Source organism: Crocuta crocuta, unplaced genomic scaffold (genome assembly GCF_008692635.1).
Source record: "Crocuta crocuta isolate KB4526 unplaced genomic scaffold, BGI_CrCroc_1.0 scaffold452, whole genome shotgun sequence".
In the NCBI taxonomy this organism is placed as follows: domain Eukaryota; kingdom Metazoa; phylum Chordata; class Mammalia; order Carnivora; family Hyaenidae; genus Crocuta; species Crocuta crocuta.
The window spans coordinates 1,489,731-1,507,504 of record NW_027528851.1 but is presented as its reverse complement, the minus strand read 5'-3'; the positions used below and the strand labels follow the sequence as shown (position 1 = coordinate 1,507,504).

General features: G+C 33.1%; 1 protein-coding gene across 7 annotated transcripts in view; it reads right to left on the bottom strand.

Annotated features, from left to right (window-relative positions):
• The window catches only part of TFEC (transcription factor EC), a 127,907-nt gene that overhangs the window by 14,803 nt on the left and 95,330 nt on the right, over positions 1-17,774 (bottom strand). For all 7 annotated transcript variants that reach the window (XM_077756040.1, XM_077756037.1, XM_077756038.1 and 4 more), the window contains 2 exons: positions 2,668-2,782; positions 344-400 (listed from right to left, as the gene is read on the bottom strand). In XM_077756040.1, the coding sequence (XP_077612166.1) occupies positions 344-400; positions 2,668-2,782 (172 nt within the window). The remainder of the gene's footprint in view (positions 1-343; positions 401-2,667; positions 2,783-17,774) is intronic.

Here is a 17,774-nt window from a genome sequence, read left to right as displayed (position 1 = left end):
AATTTTTAAAGCCACTTTTATCTCTTTGAGTCAATGAGTCACACTAGAGCTCAAATGTAACTAAATACACTCATCTCTGTCACACCCAGCCTGCTTAAGAGACAGAGTGATCAAGGAGACAATTTGAGATGTTTCACTTCCTAAAAATATGTAGCTTTTCTGAGCCTTCACCTCATTTAAATTTCCTAAAATAGCTCAACTAGTGAGAATATACTATTAATTTTGGTTATGTGATCTCAAAATACTTATGGAATGATAATAAAAGACCACGTATTTTAATCTCCATGCATTTCCTCCTTCACTATTATTTTTTTTTTTTTAGAAAAAAGGAAAATATACTCACTGAGGTTGTGGTTGTCCTTTTTTTGTCTCTCTTTTGCCAAAGCTCGTGTATCTGTTTCTAATCAAAAAGAAGATAATTCAGATAGTGCTTAATTACACTTTACAACCTCTCTAGTCAACATAACTCAGAAATATTAGGTGAAAATATTATATTACTTATTCCAAATGCCATAATAATATTTTATGCAAATATTTAGAAACTTGGAGCAAAGTACTCTTTAAGTAAGAGGTAATGGTGAGCCTTTTAAGCTTTGAAAAGTGAAACGTGGATCTGTATTTCCATCTTCCATTTAATAGACATGAAATCTATTACCTAAATTCTCTGTGCCTCAATTCGTCATCTGTAAAATTGGTATAATATAATACTTATTTGATCATCACTGTCATGATGAAAAGAGGTTCAAGTCATAGCAAATGTTAAACTGCTCAATCATTATTATTATTTTAAGAATTTTAAGATTATATAAAATTATTCCAACCTAAATTTTTACAACGTACATTGTTCATAAATAGTTATGATTTCTACATCCCTGGAGCTAGAACTAGCTACACTTCTCAGATATTCCTACCAAACAACTCCACACTTCTAAGAAATGATACTTTATGCACTACACGGTTTTAAGCATTTATGATAGTCACCAACATGGCCTAAAACGATTCTCATGACATTCACACCTTTGGTAGTTCCTTTGCACATTGAACAGGGCTGACCTGTGACACCAGCGGAATATTGTGGAAATGACCAGTGTGGCTTCCAAGACTAGGTCATAAAGGCATGTTCAGCATCCGCTTCGGTGTCTCTTGAATCACTAGTTGTCATATCGTGAAGACATTTGATCAGCCCCGTGGAGAGGTCTACATGGTAAAGAACCAAAGCCAGTTGCCAGCAACCAGGACTAACTTGCAAGACACATGAGTGAACAGTCTTAGGAGCGCATCCTCTAGTCCACCTTGTGTCAAATGTCTGCACCTCTGGATGAAGTCTTGACTGCAACCTTATGAAAGACTGAATGAGAATCAATTTTCTTTTTTCTTTTTCAATTTTTTTAATGTTCATTTTTGAGAGAGAGCAAGCAGAAGGAGGGGCGGAAAGAGAGGAAGACACAGAATCTGAAGCAGGCTCTAGGCTCTGAGCTGTCACCACAGAGCCTGATGAGGGGCTCAAACTAACAAACCATGAGATCGTGACCTGAGCTGAAGTCAGATGCTTAAATGACTGAGCCACTCAGGTGCTCTGAGAACCAATTTTCTAAGTCATCTTTGGATTTCTGACCCATAGAGATTATATGAAATAATAAATGTTTATTAGTTCAATCTGTTAAATTTTGGGGTAATTTAGTATATAGCATAAATAATTCATGCAGTGTTTCTTGTATTATTCTAGTTTTTAAAACAGGTAACATAGGAATACAATTATTTAAACTTGTTTATTTAAAACTGTATTAATTCATTTTAATCTAAATAATTTGTATGCATAAAAGTTTTTGAGATATTGGTTAGACCCCAAAATAGACCTATTGTGCTTACTAAATTTGTTAATATTAACTATGAAAATATTAATAAAGATCAATGTTTGGGCTCCAAACTAAAAACTTGTTATAGAAATTTTAACTTTTTAAATTTTATTTTTATGGAGGAACTAACAGTGGACATTGTAAGTCAGGAAATCCTTATTTTGATGCACATCTGCTTCAAATCAGCTCTATGACTATGAAAATAACTCTTTTGACCCTTGATTTCTTCATCCATATATTGGAGGAACTTGACAGTTTCCCTACAACTGTTTTGAGTTATAGCAATTTGATACGTACTATTGAAAATTGAGGGTTTTTTTTTTACATACCTGAGAAAATTAAATGTGAATCTATCAGGAAATCCATAAAGCAAGGTAAAAAGGAGCAATCTAATTGTTTTATATCAAATCTACATACAGAAAAAAAATCTTTTCCCCCTAATCAATCAGTTATTTTGTAACCATGTTAATAAACTGCATGTATTCAATATCAAAATGAACTGTTAAGTGAACAACTTGGTCAAATTGTTATATATACATATGTGTATATATATGTATACAGAAAACTATGTATGTAGAGCATATGTGTATATTTGCCCAATTTCTAAAATAGTCAATTCAGTTGAATTATAAGTTATATTAACTTGCTATTTGATTGTCATAGAAAAAAAAGAGTAAATTTACTATCTACATTTCTCCCATTTTAACTATTTTGATAATATTTTAAAAACTGTATTTAGCTTGGTAATATATGTCCCTTATAACTTAAGTAGTGGACTTACAAAGGGATAAAACTGTAAAAGCAACATTACCTGTAATTTCTCTTTTCATTGGCAGACTACTTGGACAGGAAGCACTTGTAAGGCCCATATTAACTGGTGAAATTCCCTGCTCACCACTATACACATCCAAAATGCTTCCAGATAACTTTAGAGAAAAAAGGAAGAAAAGATGAATCAAACCATCTATAGAAATTGATATATTTAGATGCAAATTTAAAAATTTCCACTTTTTTGATAATAATTTGTTATAAATAGCATTTTAATTTTAAACAAGAGTAGTATGCATTGACTTTTTAAAATCATTATGGGATGTTTATGGATATATAGAAAAAAAGCTATTTGTATTTAAGCAAAAAGAGAAATTAGTCCATTCATTAAAGAAAATTCTGATTAATATTTACAAAGTTATAGAAGTTTGACTTGCACATCACCTGGTTATAAATGAATGATTTTAAAAATCATTTGGACAAAATCAATATCCATATTAGCAAAGCTGGAAAGTTCACTGCATACCCTAAACTAGATATAAGGGTTGAACATTTTGGAAGCCTTCTTAATGCCATCAGTGCTACCAGCAACTCACAGTCAAGATGTGTCTTACACTGTTAATTAAGTGAGAAACTTTCTTTCCTTCCTGGAAGGCATATTTTTTCTCATCGCACACTTAATGTTCTAGATTATTATAAATATCCCAGCTGGTAACCCAAAGTAGTCTAAAACTACTTTTGCCTCCAGTGGATATAGGGTACATCTAATTATAGAAACACTGCAATTCTTAATGTGCTTCTTGAGAACAATTTTTCAGAAAACTAAGATGTTTTATAACACAACTGAAAATTGTACCAATTTATTATTTAAAATGTGCTTATTGATTTGACTTCCCAAGAAAATTTAATTTAAATAATATTCATAATTCAAGTTAATGCTCATTATTCCAGAGCAACCCACATTTAAAATGCAGGATTTGAACATTTAAAATATTTCCATTCTAAGTATCTTTATTTTATTTCTGGGCAGTAGACTAAGAACTGAATAAGTAGTAACTTTTTTCTTTCCTTAAGGACTAGAAGCAATACAAGTAATCAAATAAAGCTACAGCAGATTATTACAGAGACTGTAACTCCTTATTCCTGTTTTCTATAAAACTTCAATTCAAACTGAGGGAAATTTTTGATACTTATAAAATGAGACTGAAAATAAATGTGAAGAAAGAACATTTAAACACCAACATTAATTCTGACAAAATAATCTGTTAAACTATATGTAAAAATATTGTATATATATCTGAGGGAAAAGAAGTTGGGAAATACAGTGGAAATCAGGCTAATATTTGTGGGTGTGTGTTTCAATAAGGACATCATAGACTGCATGTGGTATTCTGATATATATTTATATATACTGATTTTTTCATTATTTTCTCTATTAAGATTCCTCATTTTTATTTTACATAAACTCAGTTTTAAAATATATTTTTAATTCATAAATCTTGGAAGGGAACACTTAAGTCAGGTATTTATTTCCTCTCAATTTCTTCACCTGAAAAATAGGGACGAAGTTGATCAAACTGGGCAGATGAGTGCTTATATCAGAACAATACAATTAGGAAGAAATCCTAAAACTATATATATATTTCTCTAACGTGTGAGTTACTTAGTCATATTGTAAAAGTAAAGTTTCCAAGACCTTTTTGAAAATCTTTTGGTTATAAGCTGAGGCATCACCATCCTGAATTGTACATTTCCGCTGTGCCTTTGAGAAGCATAATGGATGTACTGAACAAAAAAGATAGGGAGTGAGGGGGAAGGAAGAGGGAAGTAACTAGGGAAAGGGCACTTTTCTCTGAAGAGTTTGAATTCAGATGGATTTCAATGCAGCAGTGGCAAATTGCAAAAATGGTTAAGAAGAAAAGGAGCCATATTACATATACACTGCAACAATAAAGTGATGGGTTCCTAACTATAGCATTACTCTGAGTCCATATTACCTGGTCAGACTATACCTAATACCGAAATGGGGCTGAAAATCTGATAATGAATCTAATCCTGCTCAACTATAGGTATATTACATCATCTCCTAACCTTGATTATAGTCTAATTTATGCCCTCAAGCATAATGATTAATATCCTATTTAAATTTATGCTGTAGGTACTACTCTATTTCATGTAAATGGCTAATCACTTTGTGAATATCATTAGACAATTGGTTTCAATTTCAAAGTATGTACTATACTTCATGTTATCTGTAGTGCTTTTTCTCCATTAAAATATATAAGAATACAATGTTAGTGAAAATTTAAAAATTACATACACATTTGAAAAGACTTACAAAGCAAAATTATATGTACTTTTATCAAAGGTATATGTTACTTAAGTAATATGCTATTTTGTAGATTATTAGGAAACTGGATAGATATTTTATGAAGAATATTTATTATTCTAGTTTAAAAACACTACTTTTTCAGTAAAACAAAACGTTTCACATGACAATAGGGAAACATAGTATATTAACAACAACATCACAAATTTTAAAGACATATAATAAAGAATTTATCATAAAATCTTTTCAATGAGGTAGAACATATTCCTCAAGACAATACTTCTTTCTGGTTAAGAAACATAAATTTCTGATCTCATAAATTGCTCTGAGGTGAGGAGTGATTGGCAGTGATTCCTGTTGGCTGAGGTTCTCCATCCTAGATTTTACTCACATCTCCACTACTGAGGTCATAGAGACTGACGTGGATTGTGCTCTGACCTTCCCTCATTTATATTGCCCTTCACAGTAGCCAATATTCACTGAAGAAAACAAGTAAACCAGTCAAAATATCAAAGCATTTGAGGAAAATGACTATTTCAAAAGTAAAACAACATGCAGTGTGAGATAATATCAGAAGCAAAATGTAAAAAATTAAAAGATCACATAAAACCAAGTTTCTTAAATTAGTCTAATGTACATTCTAAAAAAACAAAAGATATTTGTAATAATGTACAATATAAAATGAGAACAAACAAACATACAAATGGCCAAAGTGAATAAACAGAAATAGGTTTGAAAATATAGTATTTGAAAAAAGTATAAAATTATGGAATGGAAAAGTAGCATAATGGACACACTGAGAAAAGAATAATGGAATTTGTAAACTACAAAACCAAACTGAAGTAATCTTTCAGGAAGGATGAAGAAAAAGATCCAGTAATAGAACATATAAAAGAACATCTAATCAGTTTGGAGGATAGATTTATTAGAAATATAATACAGGAATTAGAAGTTTCAGAAAGAAAGAGATATAAAACTGGAAGAAAGAAAATATGTTACGAAATAATGGAGAAACATTTCTGATACATTGATAACAGACAAAATTTGTTATTTTAATATATCTTATTATTTTATTTTGATTTAAAATTCCAAAGGCCTATAGAATGCCAAAGAAGACAGATAGAAAAACAAACCCAGACATATTATAATGAAATTTTAGGATACACAATGATAAAGAGGAAAATCTAAAAGCCTAAGGAGATAAAAGAATACGTCCAAAGGAATAAGAATCTCATTAACATAAGACTTTTCAACAGCAAAATTGAATGAAAGAGGAAAGAGAATCAATATTTTTTAAATGTTGAAAGAAAAGAACTTAAAACTTGAGTTTTATATCCAGCCGAAGGGTCATTCACAAATTAAACCATGATAAAAATATTCTAGTATAAAATACTTAAGGATATTTTCCCAGAAACACTAACATTGAAAACAATTTTGGATGAAGTACCTAAATAAAAGAAATCTAAAAGATATGTTCTAAAATGATGAAATAAAAATTATCAAATACCTTAGTAAGTAGTGAGGCCAAAAATGATGAGGAGAAGCAGGTCAAAAAGAAAGTGAAATATATAACCATGTAACTCAGTATTAAAATTTAAATAATATCTGTATGAATGAAGTGCTGTAAAAGGAAACCAAAGGGTGTAAATGTAGTTAAAAAGTACTAAGGAGAAATATGGGCGCAATTAAATAATAATTTAAGATGAGAGAAACAGCTGAAAATCTATCAACATAAATAGGTCAAAGCAAAAAGCTGACAGTTTGGATAAGACAGTGCAAGAAACACACCTACATTGTAAAATGACACACAAAGATTGAAAATTAAAGGATGGAAGAAGATACAGCCAGTAAATGATAACCATAGAAAACTTATGTAGTTCTATTAATATCAGAGAAAGTAGTTTTAAAATTAGAAAAAGTATGAGGGTTGAGAGGTTCTATATATAATAATAAAGAGTTCAATTCCCCCAAAAGGCACTGTAATTATAAGTTTGCAGGCATGTAATAAAATAACCTCAAAATATGTGAAACAGTTTTGAACTAGAAGGCAAAATTAATGAATCCACTAATGCAGTCAGGAGTTTGGACATTTCTTCTCATTTTTGAAAAGTCATCAGATAACAAAAATCAGTCATGTTATGGAATTATTGAATGATCAAAGTAAAATCTTGGCCTAATAGACATATGTACACTTCTATATTCAAAAAGTAGAGAATACACAGTGTTCTCAAGTACATATGTAACATATAAAAATATGGATTATGAACTCAGGCAAAAAAAAAACTTTCATGGAGACCTGGATTTCCAGAATGCTTGGAAATCTTTAAATAACTCAAGGGTAAAGACGAAATCATGCTGGAATTTAGAAATAAAAGATGATAAAAATACACATAAGAAACTTCTAGGATATAGCAAAACAAGGCTTTCAAGAAAACTTATGCCCTTAAAAAGTAATATGAGAAAAAAAGACAATTTTGAAATTTGATAACTTAAATCACATTTTCAAGAAGCTAGAAAACTAGCTAGAAAAATAACCAAATTAGACCAAATAAAGTAGGACAAATAATAAAATAAAAGCGTAAGTTATTGAAAATAAAAAGTAAATCCACCAAGGAAAAGGTTTTTTAATTAACAAGAATGACATGTTCCTGCAAGATTTATTAAAAACAATGAAGAATAAGTAAATAATATTTCAAAAAGCAGGATTAACTAAGAGTACAACTTGAGATTTAAAAATAAGATTTTCCCCTTGAGAAAAGGAACAAGTGAAACAAGGATGACTGCTTTCACCACTTCTCTTCAACATAGTATTGGAAATTCTAGCCAGAGCAACTAGACAAGAAAAAGAAACAAAAGAATAAGTAAAATGATCTTTGTTCATGGGTGACATGATCTTATATTTAGAAAAACCTGAGAATACACACATGTGCATGTGTGCCTGCACGCACGCGCGCACACACACACACACACACACGCAGAGCTGTTAGAGCTAATAAAGGAATTCAGCAAAGTTGACATATATAAAGTCAACAGGCAAAAGTCAGTAGTACCTTTATACACCAACAATGAACAATCTGAAAAGGAAATAAGAAACCAATCTTGTTTACAGTAACATCAAAAAGAATAACATATCTAGTAATACATTTACCCAAGGAGCCAAAAGACTTGTACACCGAAAACTAAAGAATACTGCTAAATGAAATTAAAGAAGACATGAATAAATGGAAAGACATCCTATATTCATTGATCAGAAGGTGTAATATTGTTAAGATGACAATAGTACTCAAAGAGATCTACAGATTCAAGTGAAACTGCAAAGCATTTTTTACAGAAAAAAAAAACATTCAAAAACCGTATAGAATCTTGAGAGTCCCCAAATAGCAAAAACAATTTTGAAAAAAAGAGAGCAAAGTTGGAGGATTTACTCTTCCAGATTTTAAAAGGTTAAATAAATGGCAATAATCAAACAGTACGGTATTGGCATAAAGACAGGCAGAGATCAATGGACTAGAATAGAGTGCAGAAATAAACCCTCAAATATACAGTCAATGATTTTGACAAAGGTGCCAAGATCATTCAATAGGGAAAGGAGAATCTTTAACAAATGGTATTGGGGAAAGTGAATATCTACATGCAAAGAACAAAGTTGGGCCCTTATCTTAGCTGATATACAAAATTTGATTCAAATGGATCAAAAACCCAAACATAAGAACTAAACCTCTTCAAGTTCTAGAAAAAAAGATAAAGGAAAAATCTCCATGATAAGGAGTTTGGTGATGACTTTTTTGAATATGATACCAAAATCACAGGCAGCCAAAAAAACAATTTGGAGAATGTTTAGAATTTAGAGTTGGCCAAAATTTAAAATTTTGTACATCAAAGCACACTATCAAAAGAGTGAAAAGATAATCCATAGAATGGGAGAAGCTATTTACAAATCATATAACTAAGAGGTTAACAGCCAGACTATAGTTTTAAAAATTTCAATATCTTAACAACTATACAGCAGCAACAACAAACCACCCAGTAAAAAAATGGACAAAGGATTTGAGTAGACATTTCTCCAAAGAAGACTTACAAAAGGCCCAATAAGCACATGAAAAGATGTTCAACATTGCTAGTTATCAGGGAAATATGAATCAAAACCACAATGTAATACCCCTTCACATTTATTAAGATGACTGTTATCAAGAGAAAGGAAAATAACAAGTGTTGGTAAGGATGTGAAAATTACAACCTTTGTGTATTGCTTCTAGGAATGATGCAGCTGTTGTGGAAAGCCTTAGGGAGTTACTCAAAATGTTAAACATAAAAATATCATATGGTCAGCACTTCCAGCTCTAAGTGTTTATCAAAAAGAATTATAAGCAGAGACTTAAACAGACCCTAATGTTCATAGCAGCATTATTCAAGGAAGCCAAAAGGTGGAAACAAGCTAATGACTGTCAACAGATGAAGGAATAAATACAATGTGGTATATACATATAATGGAATATCATAAAGCTTTAAAAAGAATAAAATTCTGATATATGCTACAACATGGATAAATCTTGAAAGTAGCATGCTAAGTGAAATAGGTCAGACAGAAAATGGCGAATGGGGGGGTGCCTTGGTGGCTCAGTCAGTTGAGCTTTGGGCCTTTGGCTCAGGTCATGATCTCACGGTTTGTGAGTTGGGAGTCCTGCATCGGGATCACTGTTGTCAGCGCAGAGCCCACTTTGGATCCTTCCTCTGACCCTCATGTGCTCTCTCTCTCAAAAATAAAATAAACACTTAAAAACGGGCAAATAATTCCATTTATGAAAGTTACCTTTTAATAGTCAAAATCATACAGACAAAAAGTAGAATAGAAGTTTACTAGGGATTTGGGACAGGAAGAAAGGAATACCTATTGCTTAATGGGTGTAGAGTTTCTGTTTAAGATGATGGAAAAGCTCTGGAAATGGATATCGTGATGGTTGTACAACATTATGAATCTGCTTAATGCCACTGAATTGTACACCTAAAGTGGTTACAATGGCAAATTTTGTTACGTCACAACAATAGAAAGATAATAAATTATATTATCTATAATAATTTGCTAACTTTTATGAATACATGGACAAAATGCATTGATTTCTAGAAAAATATTATTTAGTAGAACTGAAAAAGTAACTAATAATAGCTTGAACAGTCTCATACTTACCGAAGAAATCAAAACAGACTTTGAACATTTTGCACAAGAAAATATCTGGACTAGATGATTTTATGGGCAAAAGTGTTATATTTTCAAGAAATATATCATCCTAATTTTAAACACACATTTCCAGAAAATAGAGATAAGAGGGAATATCTCCTTAATAAATGAAGGAAGGTACAGGCTTCCAGTCATGGAATGAATAAGGCATGGGGATGAAAAGCATGGCATTGGGGATACAGTCAACAGTATTATAGTGGTGTTGTATGGTGACAGATGGTACGCTTATGATGAGCATAGCCTAACATGTAGAGTTGTTCAATCACTATGTTGTACACTTGAAACTAAAGTAATACTGTGTGTCAACTATACCTAAATAAAAAAATAGTATTAGCAGTAGGAATCCAAGAGATTATGAATAAGGCATTGTCATAATAAAGTTGTGTTTCCCATAAATATATTTTATCAAGTTAAAAAAGAAAAAGACATCTATGATCATATCAATAGATTCAGAAAAAATATCTGATAAAATTCAATCCTGCTTATGATAAAATTCTTAGTGTTTGAAAAGATAATGAATTTCCATAACCCTAGAAAAATATAGATTTGCCTATGTTTAAAATCATGCTGCCCTATGAGAAGATAAAATCTGGGTCCAAACATATAGAAAATCTAAATAAGCTATGAAAATACTCATATATCCATGTATTCTTACTAGGCTAAATATAAAAAAGGACAACATAAATAATCTGACCTAAATTTTACATAGATTTTCCTAACTGTTTTGGCCTCCACCCTCTTCATATACTATGTCCGATTTACCATCCAGTACAATTTTTTTCTTTTAAATCATTTATCAGTTTATATTCTCTTCTCTGTTCTCATATATTAATTCTTTAGGATCATCAGTTTATATTTTCTTCTCTGTTCTCATGTATTAATTCTTCAGGATCCTAAACATAAATGATGTCCCTCCATCTACTATACCTCCATCCCTCTCAATTAATTCCCAACTGCCCCTCTCAGATTAACGCATGTTTTAAAAACACAACTTCCTTCTGATCTATCCCAGCTCAAAAATAAAAAATCAAAAATTTCTCTCCTTTCTGACTTCCACATTAACCTCAAATTCTTGTGTTTAGCTTTTGAAAATCTGATTAAGTGGCCCTACATTATCTAGTCAACATTATTTGCCATTACTCTCAAGCTATAAAAGAAAGCTCTCTCACCACCAGTTACTCATATACCATGGCATGCTTTCAAAAAATAGATTTCAGACTCCAGTGGGAGAGAGGGGGTGGAGGGAAGAAGTGTTGCTACAAGGACTGTATGAACCTGTATATTGGTAATTATTTTATAAAAAAATAGTAAAATATAAGCATTATCCTAACATGTATACTACATCATAGATAATTAAGTATATAGTATGTGCCAGATATTAAGCTAGTATATTTCATAATAATAACAAATAACATTATCACAAGTAACCTTTATAACAACTCTATGAGTTTCATGCTTCCCATTTTAAATATTAAATAATTAAAACTGAAAACTTAAGTAATTATCTCACAATCGTATCTCAAGTTGTATAATAGAGGGCTTGGGCTTAAATCCTAGTTCCATATGAAACAAAGGCTGGATTCTCTACTACCTACCTATTCTGGGAAGTTTCTTGCCTTAACACTTTTAATAATAAGAAATAAATTGAATACATAAAAATGTTGGAAGCGATTGAACTATTTTTCCTCAGTTTTATTCAAGTATCAAAATGCAACCTCTTTCTAGAGGCAACCACAAGTCCAAGTCTCCCCCAGTGCCCTCCTTCATAGAACTCCCTCTTCATTTATATTCACTCAGCAAGGAAAGCACAATAGTATATACTACTCACCATGTTCATGAAAATTGATTATCTAAAACCTTGAAAATTTTCTGGAAGTGTGTGTGTGCGTGTATGTATCCATATGATACATATGTATATTATATATGTGTGTATATACGTGTGTTTGGTCTGTGTGTGTGATATGTCCATCTCCCAGATAATCTCATTATAAATACAAAAGAGGAAAGAAAATAGTATATACATATCACTATATATTATATTTTCAGATAATTTTTCAGTATAAACAAACACTAAAAGCAAAAAAAAAAAACCACCCAACCCATACATCCTTATATATATGTGTGTATACATATATATATGTATATATATATATATGTGCTATCTGTATATCTATGTCTATATTACGTATTTAGTGTAAGTTTCATGGGAAACAGAGGGTATACTTGGAGTTGCTTCGATCATCTATTTTTATTTTCTGTGAAGACATTCACTAAAATGGTAAAAGTGGGCATGAGATTATCGGGATAACAGTAGACATAAAAAGACCATAAACATCAGGCATAAAAAGAGAGCCCTGTAGGGGAGCATATAGCACACAATGTACGCATACATAAGAAAACTGGCATTTAAAAGATTGTTTTCTTTTCTTTGGGGTATTTATTCATTTAAATGTGGTAAACTAGATTTTTCCAGTTTTAAGACACACACCATTGAATATCCCTCTTTATTTTATTTGCGGAAGTAGGGCTATGAGGTTTGAATGACAAACCTTGAATAGCGAAGTCCCACTGAGTTATTATTATTTTTGTTCTATTATGAGTGAATAGAAATAATGTGTTGGGTGAGAGTAGAAGATCCCTGTCCTTGGCCGGCTGCCTTATAACTCAAGTAGAAAAGATAAAACACAAAACAGAGATGGGAATGTATAAATACTTTTGCATCATACACTTTATATACATTTAGTACTAAACTAATAAAAACAGTTATTGATTTAATGTAAACACTGCGATAAATAATTAGTGGAAACCTCACTTTTTGATAGAAAAGTCAAAATCAAACATTTTAATAATTTTTCTTACTAAAGAGACTATAATAATATTTGTACTGTATCCAGAACACCAAAAACTATCTTGTAAGTAAACAAGCTTGTCAATACAGCAGATTATATAGTACACATTTCAAAGCTCAATTTCTACATACCTTATCTTACTATTAGTTTATAAAGTTTATATTCAGTATTCAAGGTGGTTTCATCCCCCAACATTGAAACAATTCCAAAATACACTTGCTCACCAGTGTTAATTCTGAAGTGTCTATAACCTTCAAAATAGCAATGGTTTTCTCTTTCTACTTCATCATTTTCTTTTCCTTAAACACAAACAATAGCTGAGAACTGTGCAGAAAATGCTGTGCCAAGGTGAACTTTGGCTCTTCCTTGGACTTTAAGACTAATCGGGTCTAGATTGTGATTGACAAAAGCTTGCTAGTTGATGTTATGCAGTTCTTTCAAGTTCCAACCAAGCACACAGGGTTGTTAATATTTACTCAGTCCTCGTCTTTGGAATGGTCTTGAACTATAACAGTTTACTGAGATTGCCAAATGCCACCAGCATTTACAGATACCTGATTGAAAAAATCGCTATATATGATAAAAGAAATGAGTTACTATGCACAACCACGTCTCTGAAGACAAGGGGTGAAACTAAGACCAATGGGTAGAAATTATAGGGAGATGGATCTAAACTAACAGACTAAACAATCAGTCTATTGGAGTGTGACAGAGAATCAGATCAGCCTAAGGTCCCTACAAATCCTATGATTCTGCCATTTCAGGAAACAGCTTGCTTCCTTCTGAGGCTGCTGGCACAGCACAGTGGGTAGGATTGCTTTGCATCTGGTATTATACAGGACTGGATTAAAGTCCTACCCTGCCATTTACTTAGTGTATAACTTGAGCGAATTACTGAACTTCTCTAAGCCTCTTTTCTCGTTTATAAAGTGATAACAGGTAATACTAGTCTCTATCCCATAGCTTTTTGTGGTGATAAATATAATTTTTCACACACAAACACAGCACTTCGCACAATTCTTGTCACATAGCAAGTACTCAAAGCTCAGTAGCTATTATTATTGTTGTTATCCTTGTTGTTACTGCTTTTTTCTCCATTAAAAATTCTGAAATACTAATATATAATGGGAACAATCTTTTCAATACTATGTGTGGATTTTAAAGTATTTATTTAACATGCATTTGCTGAATACCTGTGATGTGCTAGACATTGTGCTAGGGTGCTGAGGATAAAATGATGACAGGTCATTACTCTAGGATTCAGGGACACAGCAGTGAGCAAGATAGAGAAAATTGTTATCTTCAAGGAGTTCACATTCTAAGAGTGAGAGCACACAATAAACAGATGAATAAAATAATAATTCTAATCATAAGTGTCAGAAGGCATCAAAATAAGATATTGATTTAGGGAGTGATGAAATGGGGTCTTTTAGCTAGGCTGATAGTGGAAGACCTCTCTAGAAAGTGATACTGACTAAACATTGGAAACCTAAAGAGACAGCCATGTGAAGATCTAGGACAAATGTGTTCTAAGCCAAAAAAAAAAAAAAAAGGAAGTTCAATGGTCCTAAGATGATAGCATGCATGTCATGTTCAAGGAGCAGAAGAAGGCTATTGAGACCAGAGCCAAAAGTTAAAAGGAAGTGCTGACAATGATAAAATGTCTGGATTATTTTCTGAGGATTTCAGGAAGTTGACAGAATGTTAAGCAAGGAGAAACAGGATCTGATTTTTGCTTTGTGCAGATCATTCTGGCTACTGTGTGAACAGCTGAGAGGGTCAAGAATTAGCAGGGAAGTTAGGCTGGAGCCTGATTCTGATGTTCAAGAGAGAGACGATGGTAGCCTGGAAAAGTGATTCAGTAGAGGAGCTGATAAGAAGCTGTGAGGTTTAGGAAATCTTGGATGTTAATAAGGACATACTGATAGATGGGAGGTGTGGGAATAAGAGAGAGAGAAAAAAATGACTCTTTTGGAGTGAGAGTTCTAAATGAACCAAAAGCAGATTTGGGTGGGAGGGGGTGGGGGTAGACAAAAGCTTTCTGTCAGTGATGTTAAGTTTGAGATGTCTGTTAGAAGCAGAAAAGATGTGAAGCAGTAAGATATACAAGTCTAACATATAGGGGAGAGATCTAGGCTGAACAAGGGTTGAGATCACCTGTAAGATGGACAGATACATGAGAAAAGAGGGCTGAAGTGTGAACTTTGGAACACGTTAGCATTTAGACATCTGTTTGAAGAAAAAGAACCATCAAGGTGGGTAGAAAACCAGAAAATGTGGTACCAGAGAATCCCAGATAGTACTTTAAGAAGGAAAAGTGGTAAACCATGGCAAATACCACTGAGAAGCCAAGCCAGGTGAGAATGGAGAACATATACTGGCTTCTGCTTTGGTTGGTTTTAAGAGCTCTTTCTGGATTGTGAGAACAACAGCTTTATTGGAGACTAGAAAACAGGAGGTGAGGATATGAAGGCAGGGTGAAAATTGAAGCAATAAGGTTTTTTTTTATGTTGTATTTATTTCTGAGAGAGAGAGAAAGAGAGACAGCATGAGCAGGGAAGGGGTAGAGAGAGGGGGAGATACAGAATCTGAAGCAGGCTCCAGGCTCTGAGCTAGCCATCTGTAGCTTAGAGCCCGATGCGAGACTCGAACCCATAAACTATGAGATCATGACCTGAGCCGAAGTTGGACGCTCAACTGACTGAGCCACCCAGGCACCCCAAGTTTTTTTTAATGTGTAAACTAATCAAGGGGCTCCAGGGGGCTCAGTTGGTTAAGTGTCCAGTTTTAGCGTGGGTCAGGTTCTCACGAGTTCCTTGAGTTTGAACCCCGCATCACTGCCCCTATCCTGCTCCCACTCTGTCTCTGTCTCTGTCTCTCTAAAAAATAAGTAAACATTTAATAAAAATTGTGTGTAAGTAAATCATGAAATAGTGTGGCAGCCTATTGTGTTCAAGCGGAGTTTTTTTTTTTTTTTGGTTTGGTTTTATTTTTAGGAAGTGTTTTTAAAGACTAGTGTAATGCTGATATTTATAATCCAACAGATCAGAATAGACTGAGTATATAGGAGAAGGAGTCACTATTTAGAGAAGGAAAGTTCTTGAGAAGATAAGAAGAGATCCAGGGCACAGGTGGTGGGATGGCTTTAGATTACGAACTAGAACAATTATTCTAACAGAAAAGATGGCAAAAGAAATGAAAACAGATACAGGTGGTTTAGTAGAATTGGTGATGCCAACCTAATGAGTGAGTTCTCATCTATTTGCTCTTTGAAATGCATTATAAGAGCTGAGAAATAAAGAATGGGTAATTATGGAGATTTGAAGAGAGAAAAGAAGGTATAAAGATGGTCTCAATTAATGGGAATCTTAACCAGGGAATAGCTGTGTATCGTCTGGTGGTGGTGAAAACCCCTGTGGAATTTTGGTGATGTATCTGAGAAGAAGACTGTGAGCAATGTGCTGAAATTTTATCCATTAAGCTGCTCAGGTTGAGATACGGAGTAGGATGAGAGAGAAGTTTAATCAGGGTTGGAGTTTTGCCAGGGAAATAAAATGAGGAAGAATTGGGGATATGTTAGGAGTGCTTGCAAGACGATTGGTTATAGTGCTTGACCAAGGACTCCAGTCAGGTTAAGGAAATTTTCAAAATGTTGCAAGTGCAAAGTAATAGGTATTGAAAACATTAGTGATAGAGTCCATTGATTTGGAGCTTGAACAATTGGTGAAATAAGAACACTACAGTAGATGCACTGAAAAAAATAGAATGTAATGGTCAAAAAGTGTGAAATAAAAAACATGATGGGATAGAAAAAAATGGTAATATCGAGATCTGGGATATTATCATGTGAGGAGAGGGGTAAATGGGGGAGAGAAAAATACAATGATTCTAAAGAGAAGGAGAAACTGACAGATGAGGGTGTTGACAAAAGCATGCCTGATTTGGCTGAATGTTTCTTGCACTTTGGCTCTTTTCCAGTGTAGTTTACATAGTTGCAGTAAGAAGTAACTGGCAGGTGGGGTGCCTAGGAGGCTCAGTCAGTTAAGCATCCATCGGCTCAGGTCATGATCTCACAATTTGTGAGTTCGAGCCCTGTGTTGTGCTCTCAACTCAAAGCCTGAAGCCTCCTTCAGATTTTGTATCTCCCTCTCCCTCTACCACCCTCCCCCCTTGCACTCTGTCTCTCTCTCTCTCTCTCAAAAACAAATAGATGTTTTAAAAATTTTAAAAAAATAAGTACTAACTATAGTCACTAATCAGTCCACATTCATTTCTGGGTCAGAAATACCTGGACTAAATTGATCTGTGAAAACCTGAACTACTGCATTCAACCTGGATAAAGTTGAAGGACCACCACAAGTGGCCCAAGATGCCCCTCAGCAGATTCCAAGCTTCCCATCAACAGAAGTTATAACATGACTTTTAGTTAAGCCTATATGCAGTGGTCCTGAGCTAAATCTTAGCTATGTGAGGTCCAAAGTTTTCTGCTTATGCCACAGCAAGGGACTGGTAAAATGACCAACAGTACACCCAATAGATTGCCTCTGAAATTCTGCATATTTCTATGAGAACTAGAGAAAATATATGTAAAATACATGGAAAAGTGACCTTCAAATAATAGGTGAGAAATTAATAATAATTATTGTTAGTTGATAAATATCTCACTTTTTAAGCTTACCATAATAGACATCTGTTGTTTTAGCCTCAGTAGAATACATTTACATTTATTTTGGCAA